General features: G+C 45.0%; 1 protein-coding gene across 7 annotated transcripts in view; it reads right to left on the bottom strand.

Moving 5' to 3' along the window:
• LOC137375247 (transmembrane protein 144-like) overlaps positions 1 to 20929 on the bottom strand; it is a 350909-nt gene that overhangs the window by 261498 nt on the left and 68482 nt on the right. For all 7 annotated transcript variants that reach the window (XM_068042121.1, XM_068042111.1, XM_068042150.1 and 4 more), the window contains exon 5: positions 10725 to 10824. In XM_068042121.1, the coding sequence (XP_067898222.1) occupies positions 10725 to 10824 (100 nt within the window). The remainder of the gene's footprint in view (positions 1 to 10724; positions 10825 to 20929) is intronic.

Genomic DNA, 20929 nt, shown 5'->3' with positions numbered 1-20929 from the left:
GAGAAAGAAAATGTTGTCGAGGAGAATACTGAGATTCAGACGACTAGGCCAGATGGGATTGAGGTTCACAAGGAGGAGGTGTTAGCAATTTTGGAAAGTGTGAAAATAGATAAGTCCCCTGGGCCGGATGGGATTTATCCTAGGATTCTCTGGGAAGCCAGAGAGGAGATTGCAGAGCCTTTGACCTTGATCTTTATGTCGTCATTGTCGACAGGAATAGTGCTGGAAGACTGGAGGATAGCAAATGTTGTCCCCTTGTTCAAGAAGGGGAGTAGAGACAGCCCTGGTAATTATAGACCTGTGAGCCTTACTTCGGTTGTGGGTAAAATGTTGGAAAAGGTTATAAGAGACAGGATTTATAATCATCTTGAAAAGAATAAGTTCATTAGCGATAGTCAGCACGGTTTTGTGACGGGTAGGTCGTGCCTCACAAACCTTATTGAGTTTTTCGAGAAGGTGACCAAACAGGTGGATGAGGGTAAAGCAGTGGATGTGGTGTATATGGATTTCAGTAAGGCGTTTGATAAGGTTCCCCACGGTAGGCTATTGCAGAAAATACGGAAGTATGGGGTTGAAGGTAATTTAGAGTTTTGGATCAGAAATTGGCTAGCTGAAAGAAGACAGAGGGTGGTGGTTGATGGCAAATGTTCATCATGGAGTTTAGTTACTAGTGGTGTACCGCAAGGATCTGTTTTGGGGCCACTGCTGTTTGTCATTTTTATAAACAACCTGGAAGAGGGTGTAGAAGGGTGGGTTAGTAAATTTGCGGATGACACGAAGGTCGGTGGAGTTGTGGATAGTGCCGAAGGATGTTGTAGGGTACAGAGGGACATCGATAGGCTGCAGAGCTGGGCTGAGAGATGGCAAACGAAGTTTAATGCGGAAAAGTGCGAGGTGATTCACTTTGGAAGGAGTAACAGGAATGCAGAGTACTGGGCTAATGGGAAGATTCTTGGTAGTGTAGATGAACAGAGAGATCTTGGTGTCCAGGTGCATAAATCCCTGAAGGTTGCTCCCCAGGTTAATAGGGCTGTTAAGAAGGCATATGGTGTGTTAGCTTTTATTAGTAGGGGGATCGAGTTTTGGAGCCACGAGGTCATGCTGCAGCTGTACAAAACTCTGGTGAGACCGCACCTGGAGTATTGCGTGCAGTTCTGGTCACCGCATTATAGGAAGGATGTGGAAGCTTTGGAAAGGGTGCAGAGGAGATTTACTAGGATGTTGCCTGGGATGGAGGGAAGGTCTTGCGAGGAAAGGCTGAGAGACGAGGTTGTTTTCGTTGGAGAGAAGGAGGAGGAGAGGTGACTTAATAGAGACATATAAGATAATCAGAGGGTTCGATAGGGTGGATAGTGAGAGTCTTTTTCCTCGGATGGTGATGGCAAACACGAGGGGACATAGCTTTAAGTTGAGGGGTGATAGATATAGGACAGATGTCAGAGGTAGTTTTTTAACTCAGAGAGTAGTAGGGGCGTGGAACGCCCTGCCTGCAACAGTAGTAGACTCGCCAACTTTAAGGGCATTTAAGTGGTCATTGGATAGACATACGGATGAAAATGGAATAGTGTAGATCAGATGGTTTCACAGGTCGGCGCAACATCGAGGGCCGAAGGGCCTGAACTGCGCTGTAATGTTCGAATTCTAATTCTAAACGAGTACTTTGCAATGGTATTCACCGAGGAGAGGGACATGAAGGATGTTGAGGTTAGGAACAGATGTTTGATTAGTCTAGGTCAAGTCGGCATAAGGAGGGAGGAAGTGCTGGGTATTCTAAAAGGCATTAAGGTGGACAAGTCCCCAGGTCCGGATGGGATCTATCCCAGGTTTCTGTGGGAAGCGAGAGAGGAAATAGCTGGGGCCTTAACAGATATCTTTGCAGCATCCTTAAACACGGGTGAGGTCCTGGAGGACTGGAAAATTGCTAATGTTGTCCCCTTGTTTAAGAAGGGTAGCAGGGATAATCCAGGTAATTATAGACCGGTGAGCCTGACGTCAGTGGTAGGGAAGCTGCTGGAGAAGACACTGAGGGATAGGATCTATTCCTATTTGGAAGAAAATGGGTGATAGGCAACATGGTTTTGTGCAGGGAAGGTCATGTCTTACCAACTTAATAGAATTCTTTGAGGAAGTGACAAAGCTGATTGATGAGGGAAGGGCTGTAGATGTCATATACATGGACTTCAGTAAGGCGTTTGATAAGGTTCCCCATGGTAGGCTGATGGAGAAAGTGAAGGCGCATGGGGTCCAAGGTGTACTAGCTAGATGGATAAAGAACTGGCTGGGCAACAGGAGACAGAGAGTAGCAGTGGAAGGGAGTTTCTCAAAATGGAGACATGTGACCAGTGGTGTTCCACAGGGATCCGTGCTGGGACCACTGTTGTTTGTGACATACATAAATGATTTGGAGGAACGTATAGGTGGTCTGATTAGCAAGTTTGCAGACGACACTAAGATTGGTGGAGTAGCAGATAGTGAAGGGGACTGTCAGAGAATACAGCAGAATACAGATAGATTGGAGAGTTGGGCAGAGAAATGGCAGATGGAGTTCAATCAGGGCAAATGTGAGGTGATGCATTTTGGAAGATCCAATTCAAGAGTGAACTATACAGTAAATGGAAAAGTCCTGGGGAAAATTGATGTACAGAGAGATTTGGGTGTTCAGGTCCATTGTTCCCTGAAGGTGGCAACACAGGTCAATAGAGTGGTCAAGAAGGCATACGGCATGCTTTCCTTCATCGGACGGGGTATTGAGTACAAGAGTTGGCAGGTCATCTTACAGTTGTATAGGACTTTGGTTCGGCCACATTTGGAATACTGCGTGCAGTTCTGGTCGCCACATTACCAAAAGGATGTGGATGCTTTGGAGAGGGTGCAGAGGAGGTTCACCAGGATGTTGCCTGGTATGGAGGGCGCTAGCTATGAAGAGAGGTTGAGTAGATTAGGATTATTTTCATTAGAAAGACGGAGGTTGAGGGGGGACCTGATTGAGGTGTACAAAATCATGAGAGGTATAGACAGGTTGGATAGCAAGTAGCTTTTTCCCAGAGTGGGGGATTCAATTACAAGGGGTCACGAGTTCAAAGTGAAAGGGGAAAAGTTTAGGGGGGATATGCGTGGAAAGTTCTTTACGCAGAGGGTGGTGGGTGCCTGGAAAGCGTTGCCAGCGGAGGTGGTAGACGCGGGCACGATAACGTCTTTTAAGATGTATCTAGACAGATACATGAATGGGCAGGAAGTAAAGAGATAGAGACCCTTAGAAAATAGGCGTCATGTTTAGATAGAGATCTGGATCGGCGCAGGCTTGGAGGGCCGAAGGGCCTGTTCCTGTGCTGTAATTTTCTTTGTTCTTTGTTCATTGCCTATGTACTGTCATACCTTTTAACGTATTTTCCCAATCTACCTCAGCCAATCTGCCCCTCATACATTCATAATTTCCTTTGTTCAAATTTAAGACCCTGGCTTCAGATTGAACTACCTCACTTTCAAACATAATGTAAAATTCTATCACATTATGGTCTCTCATCCCTAAAAGTTCTTTTACAACAAGATTATTAATTAGCACTTTCTCATTACATAAAACTAGATCTCTAATAGCCTGTTCTCTAGAAAACCATTCCTAACATATTCCAGAAACTCATCCTGCACAGCATTAGGTTTGCCCAATCTATATGTAGGTTGAAATCACCCATGATTACTGTATTACCCATGCCACATGCTTCTCTAATCTCCTGATTAATACCATGCACCACACTACCACTACTGGTTGGTGGCCAATAAACATCTCCCACCAATGTTTGCTTCCCCTTGCTGTTTCTCAGCTCCACCCAGGTTCCACATTTTGTTCTTTTGATCAGAGATTCTCCTTTACTCATGTACTGATCCCATCCCTGATAACCAGCGCAACACCACCTCCTTTTCCTTTTTGCCTGTCCTTCCTAAGTGTCAAATATCCTTGAATATTCAGTTCCCAGTCTTGGTCACCCTGTAGCCACGTTTCCGTTATGGCAATTAGATCACAGCTATTCATCTCTATTTGGGCGTTGAAATCACCTTGTTGCGAATGCTGCATGCATTCAGATAGAGTGGCCTTAACCTTGTCTTCTTGACATTATTCTGCATTCTAAGCCAAGTTGATGCTTGCCATTTTTCCCCTGCCTTCTAATGCCACTTGCTACTTTTCTACCTCCTGTTACCAGCTTTACTTCCTTCCAATTTGATCTAACCCTCAGGTTCCCATCTCCCTGACAAGCCAGTTTAAACCCTCCCCAACAGCACTAGCAAATCTCCCTGTGAGGATGTTAGTTCCGGTCCTGTTAAGGTGTAGCCCATCCATCTTGTACAAGTCCCACCTGCTGGTCCCAATGCCTCATAATTCTGATGCCCTCCCTCCGACACCAATTCTCCAGCCACTTATTCAATTGATCAATCCTCCTGTTCCTATGCTCACTAGCATGTGGCACTGGGAGTAATCTTGAGATTACTGCTTTGGAGGTCCTGCTTTTTAATTTCCTTCCTAACTCCCTAAAATCAGCTTTCAGGACCTCCTCCCGCTTTCTACCTATGTCATTGGTACCAATGTGGACCATGACCTCTGGCCTTTACCCTCCCCCAGAAGGATGTCCTGCAGCCGCATAGTGACATCCTTGACCCTGACACCAGGAAGGCAACACACCATCCTGGAATTACGTTTACTGCCGCAGAAAGGGAAAGGAAGAGCTCTGTGGCAGAGGACTGTCATGCCAATTTTCTTCACAAAAACATGGGCAAAAAAATGAGACCATGGGTTCAAACCTCAGAAAGTGGACATCCATCCCATCAGGTCTGTGACAGTTCTTTGCTAGAGCAGTGAAAAGCAATCCCACTGCAGGCTTTTTCCCCTCATTTTCCTCTGCTGCAAATGTTTATCTATTGTTCCCTTAAAAAGATGAAGTGGTCTCTGCCTTAGAATGCAGAGCAATATGCTCTACACATTCATTAAAAAAATAAATTTATTCTCAATTCCCTCCTCATTCTCAGTCGCAAGTTTAAATTGATGAGGCCTCATTGGTGGCTTCCTTAGCTTTGTTTTTCTTACCTCCAGTATTAATCCAGATGAACCTACACTGTATTCACTATGCTAAGATTCAGGAAACGATAAATTCAAAAGCAGTATGGGAAATGTTAAGGTTCCAGAGCACAGCAGCATTTTGGGTGAAAATAAGCAGTGGGTCAGGAAGGGACAGTTAGAGCAACAAAGGTAATAGGGCATTATTGATTAAGGTGACGCCAGGGAAAATTAATTAAAAGGACAGATACAAATGACAGTAAAAGCTTTGTTATCCGACATATTACCAACTGGCAAGCTCTATTATCCAGAATTTCCAAAATCTCCTACAGCTCTCCCGGGCAGAGTTTTCCCAAGTGTAGTTGATTGTTCTCAGCATTAGTTAGTGATGCTTGTTGGAAAGAGCTGACTCTCACACATACTACAGGTATATTGGTGCACTGACCCTAAAGGATTAAAGGAAAATTAAAAATCAGCTTCCTCAGTGCAGAATTAGGACTCATGGTATTGGGTCGCCCCCCTCAAATCTAAATCGGGGGACATAATCACTGACCAACGCAAACAGATGGACCGCTGGGTTGAGCACTACCTAGAACTGTACTCCAGGGAGAATGCTGTCACTGAGACTGCCCTCAATGCAGCCCAGCCTCTCCCAGTCATGGATGAGCTGGACATACAGCCAACCAAATCGGAACTGTGATGCCATTGATTCTCTAGCCAGCGGAAAAGCCCCTGGGAAGGACAGCATTACCCCTGAAATAATCAAGAGTGCCAAGCCTGCTATACTCTCAGCACTACATGAACTGCTATGCCTGTGCTGGGACGAGGGAGCAGTACCCCAGGACATGCGCGATGCCAACATCATCACCCTCTATAAAAACAAAGGTGACCGCGGTGACTGCAACCACTACCGTGGAATCTCCCTGCTCAGCATAGTGGGGAAAGTCTTTGCTCGAGTCGCTCTGAACAGGCTCCAGAAGCTGGCCGAGCGCGTCTACCCTGAGGCACAGTGTGGCTTTCGTGCAGAGAGATCGACCGTTGACATGCTGTTCTCCCTTCGTCAGATACAGGAGAAATGCCGTGAACAACAGATGCCCCTCTACATTGCTTTCATTGATCTCACCAAAGCCTTTGACCTCGTCAGCAGACATGGTCTCTTCAGACAACTAGAAAAGATCGGATGTCCACCAAAGCTACTAAGTATCATCACCTCATTCCATGACAATATGAAAGGCACAATTCAACATGGTGGCTCCTCATCAGAGCCCTTTCCTATCCTGAGTGGTGTGAAACAGGGCTGTGTTCTTGCACCCACACTTTTTGGGATTTTCTTCTCCCTGCTGCTTTCACATGCGTTCAAATCCTCTGAAGAAAGAATTTTCCTCCACACAAGATCAGGGGGCAGGTTGTTCAACCTTGCCCGTCGAAGAGCGAAGTCCAAAGTACGGAAAGTCCTCATCAGAGAACTCCTCTTTGCTGACGATGCTGCTTTAACATCTCACACTGAAGAGTGCCTGCAGAGTCTCATCGACAGGTTTGCGTCTGCCTGCAATGAATTTGGCCTAACCATCAGCCTCAAGAAAACGAACATCATGGGGCAGGACGTCAGAAATGCTCCATCCATCAATATTGGCGACCACGCTCTGGAAGAGGTTCAAGAGTTCACCTCCCTAGGTTCAACTATCACCAGTAACCTGTCTCTAGATGCAGAAATCAACAAGCGCATGGGTAAGGCTTCCACTGCTATGTCCAGACTGGCCAAGAGAGTGTGGGAAAATGGCGCACTGACACGGAACACAAAAGTCCGAGTGTATCAGGCCTGTGTCCTCAGTACCTTGCTCTACGGCAGCGAGGCCTGGACAACGTATGCCAGCCAAGAGCGACGTCTCAATTCATTCCATCTTCGCTGCCTTCGGAGAATACTTGGCATCAGGTGGCAGGACTATATCTCCAACACAGAAGTCCTTGAAGCGGCCAACACCCCCAGCTTATACACACTACTGAGTCAGCGGCGCTTGAGATGGCTTGGCCATGTGAGCCGCATGGAAGATGGCAGGATCCCCAAAGACACATTGTACAGCGAGCTCGCCACTGATATCAGACCCACCGGCCGTCCATGTCTCCGCTATAAAGACGTCTGCAAACGCGACATGAAATCGTGTGACATTGATCACAAGTCGTGGGAGTCAGTTGCCAGCATTCGCCAGAGCTGGCGGGCAGCCATAAAGACAGGGCTAAATTGTGGCGAGTCGAAGAGACTTAGTAGTTGGCAGGAAAAAAGACAGAGGCGCAAGGGGAGAGCCAACTGTGCAACAGCCCCGACAAACAAATTTCTCTGCAGCACCGAGCCTGTCACTCCAGAATTGGCCTTTATAGCCACTCCAGGCGCTGCTTCACGATCCACTGACCACCTCCAAGTGCATATCCATTGTCTCTCGAGATAAGGAGGCCCAAAGAAAAGAAATATTAGCATAGATTGAGGACTAGTTAATGGACAGAAAACAGAGTGGAAGAATAAATGGGACATTTTCAGGTTGGTAGGCTGTAGCTATTGGATTACTGCAAGGATCAGTACTTGGGCCTCAGCTATTTACAATCTATATTAATGACTGAGATGACTGAATGTAACATATCCAAGTTTGCTGATGTTACAAAAATAGGTGGGAAAGTTAGCAATGAGGGAGATGCAACGATCCTGCAGAGGGATATAGACAATATTGCCGGAATTTTACAGTGGGCGGACGGGAGCCAGACTCCGATGTAAATGTCGGTGCCGAAACCACATCCGCCTAACCTAGGGATCTGTCCCGTATTTTACGGATCCCCAGGCTTTAATTGGCCCTAGGCGAGACTTCCACCCACTTGATGGAGGAAGTCCCTCCTCAGTGAGCTGCTGGCCAATCAGCAGGCCGGCAGCTCTTAGTCTCAGCAGCGCCACCGGGGGCGGTGGCCACTGCTGGGACTGCAGCCCAGCCGACCTGATGGAGCCGAGAGTGGGTAAGTTTGGGTCGCTTCACCAGGGGGATCGGTCATGCCCTGTTGAGGCTAGGGTGATCGTTTCGGGGGAGGTGGCGTCTTGCATCCCAGGGGTGGGTTGGGAGGCGGGGGCAGCCCTCAATTGGGCACCCTGTGTCTGACTGCCATGCACCCCCACAGCACCACCCCCCCCCCCCCCCCCGAGGCGCTGAAAGGCTGGCAGCTACCGCTGGGTGGCCTTTCACGCCCCCGGCACACCCATTTGCCACGGGTAAAATACCCGTGGAGGCGGGCGAGGACCCTTAAGTGGCCTGGTATGGAGGGAAGGTCTTACGAGGAAAGGCTGAGGGACTTGAGGTTGTTTTCGTTGGAGAGAAGGAGGAGGAGAGGTGACTTAATAGAGACATATAAGATAATCTGAGGGTTAGATAGGGTGGATAGTGAGAGTCTTTTTCCTCGGATGGTGATGGCAAACACGAGGGGACATAGCTTTAAGTTGAGGGGAGATAGATATAGGACAGATGTTAGAGGTAGTTTCTTTACTCAGAGAGTAGTAGGGGCGTGGAACGCCCTGCCTGCAACAGTAGTAGACTCGCCAACTTTAAGGGCATTTAAGTGGTCATTGGATAGACATATGGATGAAAATGGAATAGTGTAGGTCAGATGGTTTCACAGGTCGGCGCAACATCGAGGGCCGAAGGGCCTGTACTGCGCTGTAATGCTCTAATTCTAATTAAGTGGCCAATTAGGGGTCTTGACTGGCCTGGGGCGGGCGGGCCATTTCCCACCCACTGCGCCACCGCCGGACCTCCGTAAACCTGTTCAAAGGCCGAATTGGCGCGGGCAGGCCTCCCGGAGCCCGCCGCTCAATTTTACGCCACCATCCGACCTGCTGGGGTGGCGTAAAATTCCAGCCTATGGGCGAGTAGGCAAAAAGATGTCAAATGGAATACAAAGTGGCCAAGTGTGAAGTTATCCACTTCAGTAGGAAAAATACAAAGGCAGAATATATTCTGAATGGTCAGAGACTGGGAAATGTTTGCATTCAAGGAAATTAGGTGTCCTTGTCCATGAATCACAGGAAGTTAACATGCAGGTACAGCAAGCAATTAGGAAGGCAAATGGTATGCTAGTTTATGTTACAAAGGATTGGAGTAAAGAAGTCTTATTACAATTATATAAGGCTTTAGAGAGGCCACACCTGGAGTACCTTACCTCAGGAAGGACGTACTTTCCCTAGAGAGAGTGCGTCAAAACGTTTATTAGACTGGTTTCTGGGATAAGGGGATTGCCCTATGAAGAGGGATTGAGTAGACTAGGCCTGCATTCCCTGGAGTTTAGAGGAAATGTGAGGTGATCTAATTGAAACATATAAAATTCTGAAGAGGCTTGAGAGGTAAATGCTAAGAATATATTTCCCCTGACTGGGGAATCTAGAACATGGGTCACAGTTTCAGATTAAGGGGTCAGCCATTTAAGAATGAGATGAGGAGAAATTTCACTGCAAGTGTTGTGAATCTTTGGAATTCTTTTTCTCAGAGAGCTGTAGATGCTTAGTTGTTGAGTATATTCATGAAAGAGATCGACAGATTTTTAGATACTAAGAGAATTAAGGGATACGGGGATAATACAGGAAGGTAGAGTTGAGATAGAAGATCAGCCATGATTTTGTTGAATTGTGGAGCAGGCCTGAAGGGATAAATGGCGTACTCTAGCTCTTACTTCTTAAGTGTTCTACACTAAGTGTCCAAATTGCATACAGCACTCTAACTGTAACAAAACCATTGTCTTGTACAAATTTATTAATTCTTTATTCTTGTAATCTATGCTGCTATTTATGAAACCCATATGCTATTTACTTTTCTGGGATCATCTATTTGAACTTATACTTTCAAGGAATTTTTTTTATTTGTTCTTGGGATGTGGGGATCACTGGCTGGGCCAGAATTTCTTGCCCATCTCTAATTGCCCTCAAGAAGGTGGTGGTGAGCTGCCTTCTTGAACCCCTGTACTCCTTAGGTCTCATGTGCCACAACCTTCAGTCTCTTTCCACTGAGTTTCTACCCCTATTCCTTGTTTTTCCTCTCAAAAGGTTTCTTAAATTTCACCACACTAAACTGCATTTCTGCTAATCTGTCAAAGACCTCTTGCAGTCTCCTATGGTCCTCATTGCCAGCAGGTGCATAAAATAATTAAACCTGACTTAATAATAAATGGATGGAGGGTTCCCAACCAAATACCTACTTCTGCAGGCTCATGGGATGACACCTTTTACTTGGTTTATTTTTCAATAGATTGTCTCTCCCTGTTAGTCACTGAAGATATTTTAGACCTGGGCCAACACACTAAAACTTGAAAATAAGTCAGAAGAACTTTTAGACAATCATTTTCGTACACGAATCAATATCAGATGTTACTTTTGGGATTTCTCTTGAGGTTTTCCTCAGCTGACTATCCTGCCTATCCATTGTACAAAATTTTAATTGCAGTGAGGATTATTTATGTAAGTTTTTCTACCGACATTGAAGCCACAAACAGCACTGTTAAAAGCTACAGTAATAGAGCGCTATAGTAGGGCGATTGCATTATTAGAATACATCATCCCTCTCATAATAAAAATTCTTCAGCTGCAATTGTATTCTCTGAATAAAAAATGAACAGTGATGGTAATAACAGAACAGTACAGTTAGCTACTTGGACTTACCTAGAACTTGCCCATCCCATCAGGAGATTAAATGCAGCCCAGATTAAAACTCCAAGGCCTAAACCAATGGTTTTCAGAATTGGAACAACAGTAATATTTCCTGAAAACAAAACAGAGAAGAAACCAAAATAATAAGTTCTTGCCTCACCTTTCACCCCACCAGCCTCCGTATTCAACGGAACATCCTCTGCCATTTCCAACGTGATGCCACCAGCAAAAACATCTTCTCCCATCTCTTTTCATCATTCTGAAGACAATATTCCCTCCATGACACCTTGGTCCACTTCTTAATCACCCCCAATACCCCCTCCCCTTCCCATGCAAATGCAGCAGATGCGACTCCTTCCCTTTCGCCTCCCCTCTCCTCACCATCCAAGACCCCAAATACCTCTTTCATGTGAAACAGCGACTTAAGTGTACTTCTTTCAATTTAGTGTACTGTATTCACTGTTCATAATCCGGTCTGTCTACACTCAGGGGACCAAACACAGATTGGGTGATCACTTTGCAGAACACCTCAGTTCAGTCCACAAGTGTGACCCCGAGCTTCCGGTCACCTGTAATTTAATTCTCTACCTTGCTCTCACGTTGATCTCTCTGGCCTCGGCGTCCTGCAATGTTCAAACGAAGCTCAACATAAGCTCGAGGAATAGCACTTCACCTTTCAATTAGTCTCTGTACAATCTTCCGGACGCAACATTAAGTTCCACAATTTCAGACAGTAACCTCTGCCCCCATTTCTCTTTGCAAGTTTCAGTTTTACTTTTGTTTTTCTTTTGCTTTTGCTTGCTGCAGCAGTTGTTCATCATTCTGCCCTTCACACCTCCTCTAGAAGCATCTTTTCTTTCTTTACTTGTCCTATTACCACTCCCTTTGGCCTTGCACTACCAACTCTTTTAATTTCTCCTGTCTTCCACCCTATAACAGACTTTCTCTTTTGTTCTTTTTCCACCCTCTCCCCTTTCACTTGCTTAAAACCTATTATATTTTTAACTTTTCCCAGTTGTGATGAAAAGTCATTAACCTGAAACGTTAACTGTTTCTCTCTCCACAAATGCTGCCTGACCTGTTGAATGTTTCCAGCATTTCCTGTTTTTAATCAGTTCTTGAATTCAATTTCACGTTATGGGAACATACCACTGCCAGAATATAAACTGAACTTTTACCAATCACTTCTGCATGGAATGAATATGAAACTGTACTCGGCACCATGCTGGGATATAGATTTATCTATTGGTAGCACCTGGATCAGTGTTGCTGCCAGTATTTCAGATTTTTTATCACCTACAATACTGGGCTACCACTAATATGCTAATGATTCTTTTTATTATGGTGATGTTGCCAGCAATGGGTTTAAAATTAAGATCATAAGAAATAAGAGCAGGAGTAGGCCATTCAGCCCCTTGAACCTGCTCCGCCATTCAATAAGATCATAGCTGATCTGTGGCTTTAACTCCACTTTTCTGCTGACCCTTGACTCCCTTGTAGATCAAAAATCTGTCTAACTCAGCCTTGAATATATTCAATGACCCAGGCTGCACTGCTCTTTGGGGAAGAAATTTCCAAAGGTTACTGACCCTCTGAGAAAAGAAATTCCTCCTCAGCACCATCTTAAATGGGAGACCACTTATTTTTAAACTGTGCCCCCTAGTTCTATATTCCCCTCAGGAGGGGAAACATCCTCTCAGCATCTACCCTATCAATCCCCCTCAGAATCTCTGATGTTTCAATAAGATCACCTCCCTTTCTTCAGAACACCAATGTGTATAGAGTCATTGGCCCTTCGGCCCATTGTGTCCGTTCCAGCTATCAAGCACCTAACTATTCTAATCCCATTTTCCAACACTTGGCCCATAGCCTTGCATGCTATGGTGTTTCAAGTGTTCATCTAAATAAATGTTGTGAGGGTTCCTGCCTCTACCACCCCTTCAGGCAGTGCGTTCCAGATTCCAACCACCCTCTGGGTGAAAAAACATTTCCTCAAATCCCCCCAAACCTCCTGCCCCTTACCTTAAATCTATGCCCCCTGGTTATTGACCCCTCCGCCAAGGGAAAAAGTTTCTTCCTATCTAATCTATCAATGCCCCTCATAATTTTGTATTCCTCAATCAGGTCCCCCCTCAGCCTTCTCTGTTCCAAGGAAAACAACACTAGCCTTTTCAGTCTCTCTTCATAGCTGAAATGCTCCAGCCCAGACAACATCCTGGTGAATCTCCTCTGCACCCTCTCCAGTGCAATCACATCCTTCCTATAGTGTGGTGCCCAGAACTGTACACAGTACTCCAGCTGTGGTCTAGCTAGCGTTTTATACAGCTCCATCATAACCTCCCTGCTCTTATATTCTGTGCCTTGGCTGATAAAGGCAAGTATCCCATATGCCTTCCTGACCACCTTATCTACTTGTGCTGCTGCCTTCAGTGATCTATGGACAAGTACACCAAGATCCCTCTGACCTTCTGTACTTCTTAGGGTCCTACCATCCACTATATATTCCCTTGTCTTGTTAGTCCTCCCAAAATGCATCACCTCACATTTCTCAGGATTAAATTCCATTTGCCACTGCTCTGCCCATCTTACCAGCCCAACTATATCGTCCTGTAATCTAAGGCTTTCCTTCTCACTTTTTACGACACCACCAATTTTCGTGCCATCTGCGAACTTACTTATCATACCTCCTATAGTCACATCTAAATCATTAATGCATACTACAAACAGCAAGGGTCCCAGCACCGATCCCTGTGGTACACCACCGGTCACAGGCTTCCACTCGCAAAAACAACCCTCGACCATCACCCTCTGCCACTAAGCCAATTTTGGATCCACTTTGCCAACTTGCCCTGGATCCCATGGGCTCTTACCTTCTTAACCAATCTCCCATGCAGGACCTTATCAAAAGCCTTACTCAAGTCCATGTAGACTACAACAATATATTAAGCCCAACTTGCTGAACCTCTCCTCATAAGACAACCCTTCATCCCAGCCGAGTGACACCTTCCCTGAACTGTTTCCAAGGCAAAAAAGTCCGTCCTCGAGTAAGACGACCAAAACTGTACACAGTATTCTAGATATGGTCTCAACAATACCCTGTCCAGTTGCAGCACGAGTTCCCTAGTTTTATAATCCATCTCCCTTGCAATAAAGGCCAATATTCAATTTGCCTTCCTAATTACTTGCTGTACCTGCATGCTAACTTTTTGTGATTTATGTACAAGGCCACCCAGATCCCTCTGTACTGCAGCATTCTTCAGTCTCTGTACATTTAAATAATATTCTACTTTTCCATTCTTCCGCCAAAATAAACAACCTCACATTTTCCTACATTATACTCCATCTGCCAAATTTTGCCCACTCACTTAAACTATCTATATCCCTTTGCAGACTCTGTCCGCCTGACAACTTGCCTTCCCACCTATATGCTGAAAATCTGGAAAAAAAAAATAGAAAGTGCTGGAAATACTCAGCAGGTCTGGCAGCATCTGTGGAGAGAGAAGCAAATAAAGTGGGGGTGGGGGGAGGGGGAAGAAAAGAGAACAAAAGGGAAGGTGTGTGATAGGACAGAGGGCCAGAGAGAGTTTTAAAACCTATTACATTTCTGACCTTTGCCAGTTCTGATGAAAAGTCACAGACCTGCAATGTTAACTCTGTTTCTCTCTCCACAGATGCTGCCAGACCTGTTGAGTATTGCCAGCACTTTCTGTTTTTATTTATGTGAGGGGGGACCTGATTGAGGTGTACAAAATCATGAGAGGTATAGACAGGGTGGATAGCAAGAAGCTTTTTCCCAGAGTGGGGGATTCAATTACGAGGGGTCACGAGTTCAAAGTGAGGGGGGAAAAGTTTAGGGGGGATATGCGTGGAAAGTTCTTTACGCAGAGGGTGGTGGGTGCCTGGAACATGTTGCCAGCGGAGGTGGTAGATGCGGGCATGATAGCGTCTTTTAAGATGTATCTAGACAGATACATGAATGGGCAGGAAGCAAAGAGATACAGACCCTTAGAAAATAGGCGACATGTTTAGATAGAGGATCTGGATCGGCGCAGGCTTGGAGGGCCGAAGGGCCTGTTCCTGTGCTGTAATTTTCTTTGTTCTTTTTGTTCTTCTTTCCTACCTATCTTTGTATCAGCAGCAAATTTGGCTACAATCCACTCAGTCCCTTTATCTAAGTCATTCTCTTGATCGTAAATAATTGAGGCCCTAGGACTGATCCCTGTGGCACTCCACTAGTTACAGTTTGCCAACCTGAGAATGCCAATCCTCTACCAATGCCAATATATTACCCCCAACACCATGACCTCTCAACTTGTGTAGTAACCTTTTATGTGGCAGCTTATAGAATGCCGGTTGAAAATTGAAATACACTGCATCTACTGGTTCCCCTTTATCCACCCTGATTGTTACATCCTCAAAGGACTCTAATAAATTTTCCAAATACGATTTTTCTTTCATAAAACCATGTTGACTCTCCCTGATTGTATTATGATTTTCTAAATGTCTTGCTACTACTTCCTTAATAGATTCTAGCATTTTCCCAATGACAGATGTTAGGCTAACTGGCCTATAGTTTCCTGCTTTCTGTCTCCCTCCTTTCTTGAATAGAGGTATTACACTTGTGGTATTCCAATCCACTGGGACCTTTGCAGAATATAGGGAATTTTGGAAGATTACAACCAATGCATTCACTATCTCTGCAGCCACTTCTTTTAAAACCCAAGGATGCAGGCCATCAGGTGCAGGGAACGTGTCAGCTTTTAGTCCTAGCACTTTTTCTCTAGTGATAGTGATTGTCTTAAGTTCCCCCTCCCTTTTCCTCTTGATTTTCTACTATTCTTGGAATGTTTTTTGTATGTTCTGCTGTGAAGACAGATACAAAATACTTGTTCAAAGTCTCTGCCATTTCTTTTTACAAGTTGATCACTTAGATGTCACAGTCTGTTATTCTTACAGTTCGGCTACTCCAAATGTTATTAGGCATTCCAGGCCTGAGATCAGTGGGACCGCATCATAGCTGCCTGCCTTTCCACTTTTGGAAATTAAATAAAGTATTGTGCAGTACACTGTACTCCAGTCATAAAAGGTGAAAGCAGCTACTGCATGTTTGCTCGGCAGCTATTCTCATTTTTTAATCCGTTGGTACAGCTAAGGAGGACTAATTTGCAAATCAGCCTTGTGGCAAATTAACTGCTGCTAAAATAATTAGAGAGAGATATAAACTACTTGGAGATTAACTGCTCAAATGTTATTTTTTGCCAGGTGTTCTAATTCAATGGAACACATTTCTTTTGCTAAATCGCTTAAATAACTGGTTTCTTCAAACACAAAAGCAATTTTCTCAAAACTACAGTGCGATCACAAGTTAACTATGTTGAACTAGATTAGCATTGCCCAAATGAACATGAGTACATAACTTATTATGTACTTATTCAATTGAGCAATTAGTTAATGCCACAAAACTACTAACTGATCAATTTAATAATATCATTACATATTAAGTGGTGTGGCTTACAAGTTAATGCAAGACCAAAACAATGTTTTGCCCAATCTGTGTATTCTCAAAAGCACCAGAATAACTGTTAAAAGTAAGATGAAAATTGGGCTATTTCTCTTGTAACTTTATTCAATTCACTGCTACAGACCAAGCTCAGGTCAGATCATTGTACACTGCCAAGTTTTTCCTGCTTCTCCCCAAATGCGAAATTCTTGAAACATTTTGAAGTATTCAAGCTAACATTATGGCTCAGTGAGAAATTACTACACAGTATGAAACTGAACCAACAAAGACCACAAAGGACTCAGATTTGATTCCTACGCTGAATTATCTGATTCAAGGCACCACTAAAAACATCAAAATTGGTCTCAGCGACTTTGTGCTGGGGCGGCTAGCATTCCTGAGTACTATCTTATATGCAAAATACACAAGTACTCGGGAATAGACATGGCTGTGAATGTTTCCCAAAGTAGAACAGTCTACCAACAATGAGAACAGAAAGTGCCGGAAATACTCAGCAGGTCTGGAAGCATCTGTGCAGAGAGAAACAGAGTTAACATTTCAAGTCTGTGACCCTTCTTCACTGTTTTGATGAAGGGTCACAGACCTAAAACGTCAACTCTGTTTCTCTCTGCACAGATGCTGCCAGATCTGCTGAGTATTTCTGGCACTTTCTGTTCTCATTTCAGAGTTCCAGCATCTGCAGTTTTGCTCTTAGTTTGCCACCAATCACTGTCTCAGCTCAATCATGAAGAATGTTCACTTGGATTCAATACAAAGTTGCTGCCCACAGCCTTAGAACTATATCCGAGCATTAGTGAAGACCCTCAGGAATAAAGGGAAAAACAAGCTAGCAAAAGAAATACATTCCTTGAAGTATGGTGCTCCGTTTTAAGATGAAAACATTTAAAAACAAACTTTGATCTGTTTTCGTTGGTTAAATTCAATGCTTTATTTTTCATACACATTTTAGGGCTGCTGTCACCTCATTTTGAATATTTTTTCTACAGAAATTCATCTCTCAGTGACTGCAGAGAAACGCATCAAGTTCTGAGGAGGTAAAATTCACTAAGCCTCAAGGAAATTTCATTTAAAATTTTGATGAGGAGAAGTGGGACAAACATATTAAAGGTTCATGTTGTACATGACATGGCTATGCAAGTAAAATGGAATCACACAAGATCCTGGAGAGTCAGTTACTACTGTTCAACAAACTCAGATCCAAGTAGCAGAACAATCAGAATTTTGGGTGATGTGAACTCAGGCAAAACTTCAACCTCAGCTCCTTTACAAAGAAACTGAGGGAACAAGTTGCCCATTTCAGACTGCAGAACAATCCATGACTGAAATCATTTTAACAACTGATAAACCAACCCAGTGAAATTTCCCTTTCTAGTGTGGGGACAGAATAATATGGGGACATTTAAGGTGAAATAATTAATCAATCATGTACTACTAACAAACTAACTTCGGAGCTGCAGAGACAGCTTATCAGAATTGACTTCATAGCTTCAGGGCTGCACAGACAGCTTATCAGTAGAAGAAGTACTAACAAGCAAAAACTAACAGGACAGCTGCAGCTGCTTCATAGTAGCCAATTGTACAACAATCAGCCTAACTGTCCAAGGAGATAGGGGGGGGATGAGAAACTGCTCGAGGGGAAGGTGACAAGGCAGTACCCCAATCAGGCCATGACACCAAGAAACTGCAGAGTTTGTAAACCAATTGGGAACATAAAGGGGGTGTCACTGATTTGTATGAAGAACACAGTGGCGCAGTGGTTAGCACCGCAGCCTCACAGCTCCAGCAACCCGGGTTCAAATCTGGGTACTGCCTGTGTGGAGTTTGCAAGTTCTCCCTGTGCCTGCGTGGGTTTCCTCCGGGTGGTCCGGTTTCCTCCCACAGCCAAAAGACTTGCAGGTTGATAGGTGAATTGGCCATTATAAATTGCCACTAGTATAGGTAGGTGGTAGGGAAATATAGGGACAGGTGGGGATGTGGTAGGAATATGGGATTAGTGCAGGATTCGTATAAATGGGTGGTTAATGGTCGGCACAGACTTGGTGGGCCGAAGGGTCTATTTCAGTGCTGTATCTCTAAATCTAAAATAAAAAATCTAAAACTATAAGAAAGGCTTGATTTCCCTGCTCAGGCAGGAGAGAAGAGCCCAGGTGTTGTTGTTGTTTGCTTTGCTGATGATGTAACCAAGAAGTACTGCAAATAAAGTTTCTTAAAGCTACAGTCGGACCTCGTCTCACTTTGTGTAACCAATGGGATCCAACAACTTGGCGTAGTCGGCAGGATCGCTGGAGGATAAAGACTGAAGCCACAGACATCGGACCTATCTGCGTCCCCAGAGGTAAGGACTCCTCTTTATGTGAAAAGTCCTTGGTCGTTGTCTAAATTTCGGTTCCCTGCTAAGCGATCCCGAACTTGGCGGCATTTGACGGAAATACCCTTTCTTGTGCGGCTCGAGACCCCCTTTCAAGACGTCTAACTTGGCGGTATTTGACGAAATACCTATTTGGTGAAAAGCCTGACGGCTCGAGACCTACTTCCCTATCTGAATGGATAAAATGACAGACGAAGGCTACCGACAGTTACCAACTACCGTCAAAGGTGGGCGGGCCCCACCTGACGTTCCCGAAGATGAAATACTACGGCAGTTGAAAGAATATGGAGAGCAACAGTTTAATTTGGCTAAAGCGTACACCGAAATTGGGCAAAAATATGGCACCTCCACGGGACAGTGGTCCCTGGAAGATATAAAGAGAGTCTGGGGAAAAACAACATGTTTAAAGGATAAAGAACTGACCCAATGGTCCCTAGCCATAATGGGCCAGATTCAGCAGCGCAATGAGATTATGTGACAAGCCCAATGTGATCACGACCTAACGAGTGCAAAGGATCAACTGAAGGAGGTCTGCGAACAACTGAAAATTGAAAAGCTTGCAAAGGAAAAGCTAGAGGCCGAAAAACAATCTGAAAAGGAAAGGCTACAGATTGAAATTAAAGAGCTTAAAAAACAACTACAAGACCAGCAGACGACTCAACCGAAGGAACCGGGAGAGCTTTGCAAACCTCGCCGACCACCTCCAACTAACTTGTATCCGAGTTTGAAGTCATTACAAACAGAACAACGGAAGATGCAACTGCGTGAAGCAGGTCTAGCCAAGTCTTCCAGTGAAGAAAGTGACAATGATGATGGGTTACCATTTCCGCGACTAGCTCCCCTTAAACAGAAACGCGTTAAGGTCAAGACGGAAAAGAAGACTGTGAATGGTAGCGAGGTCACCACGGCCGAGCGCAACGCGTACTTGACACACTACCCGGCTTCCCCTGAGAAAATCGACAAGTGGTCCACAAGATTGCCCGACCCGAAGAAAGTGGGTTTGAAAACGTGGGAGCAGCTGGAATGATTGAAGGGAATTTACGATCTCCATCCATGGGACGGGGTACAGATTCTGACCGTAATGGTGCCCGGGTGAGCGACCCGAAAGCTAAGGAGAGAGGTCCAAATTGCTTTGGGTGAAGATGGTCAACTACTTGACGCTGGATGGACTGCGAGAGTTTTGTCCTGCAAAGTTGCAGCCTGTCAGCAGAAGAACTCCGAGGACATGCGGGAGTATGAAGAGAGGTTTAGGTCCACCTGGGTGGAATACTCAGGGATAGTAGACCCTACTCCAGAGGAGCTGGACGACACCAGTTTTGGACCCTTAAAAACCGCTTTTGTTGCTGGACTAAAGCCAGAACTGTCTAAAATACTGAAGGCCACCCTACCGGATTGGGACGCAGTAAGAGTGAAATACTCAGAGTTAATTGACAGATGCGCTCAGCTGGACAGGGATATGGGAGTCAAGCCTTGAGCCGTGCAGACGGATACAGTACCGAAAGAGCCCGACAAAGAGCAATTTAGGCGACCTGGCCCCTGTTATTACTGCAGGAAGGAAGGCCATTGGGCTAAGGTGTCTAGAGCGAGAGGAGGAGGCAGAGGAGGCCAAGGACGCAACCGAGCACCCAAACCAGCTCCCTCCCCTGATGCCAACGACCTAGAACATAGAACAGTACAGCACAGTACAGTACAGGCCCTTCGGCCCACGATGTTGTGCCGTACCTTTAACCTACTCTAAGATCAAACTAACTACCTACCCTTCATTCTACTATCATCCATGTACCTATCCAAGAGTCGCTTAAATGCCCCTAATGTATCTGCTTCTACTACCACCGCTGGCAGTGCATTCCACGCACCCACCACTCTCTGTGTAAAGAACCTACCTCTGACATCTCCCCGAAACCTTCCTCCAATCACCTTAAAATTATGCCCCCTGGTGATAGCCCTTTCCACCCTGGGAAAAAGTCTCTGACTATCCACTCTATCTATGCCTCTCATCATCTTGTACCCCTCTATCAAGTCACCTCTCATCCTTCTTCGCTCCAATGAGAAAAGCACTAGCTCCCACAATCTTTCTTCGTAGGACATGCCCTCCAGTCCAGGCAGCATCCTGGTAAATCTCCTCTGCACCCTCTCTAAAGCTTCCACATCCTTCCAAAAATGAGGCGACCAGAACTGATCACAATATTCCAAGTGTGGTCGAACCAAGGCCTTATAGAGCTGCAGCATAACCTCGCGGCTCTTAAATTCAATCCCCCTGTTAATGAAAGCCAACACACCATACGCCTTCTTAACAACCCTATCAACTTGGGTGGCAACTTTGAGCGA

This window comes from Heterodontus francisci, chromosome 1, assembly GCF_036365525.1.
Source record: "Heterodontus francisci isolate sHetFra1 chromosome 1, sHetFra1.hap1, whole genome shotgun sequence".
Classification (NCBI taxonomy): Eukaryota; Metazoa; Chordata; class Chondrichthyes; order Heterodontiformes; family Heterodontidae; genus Heterodontus; species Heterodontus francisci.
This window is presented reverse-complemented; position numbering and strand designations above follow the sequence as displayed.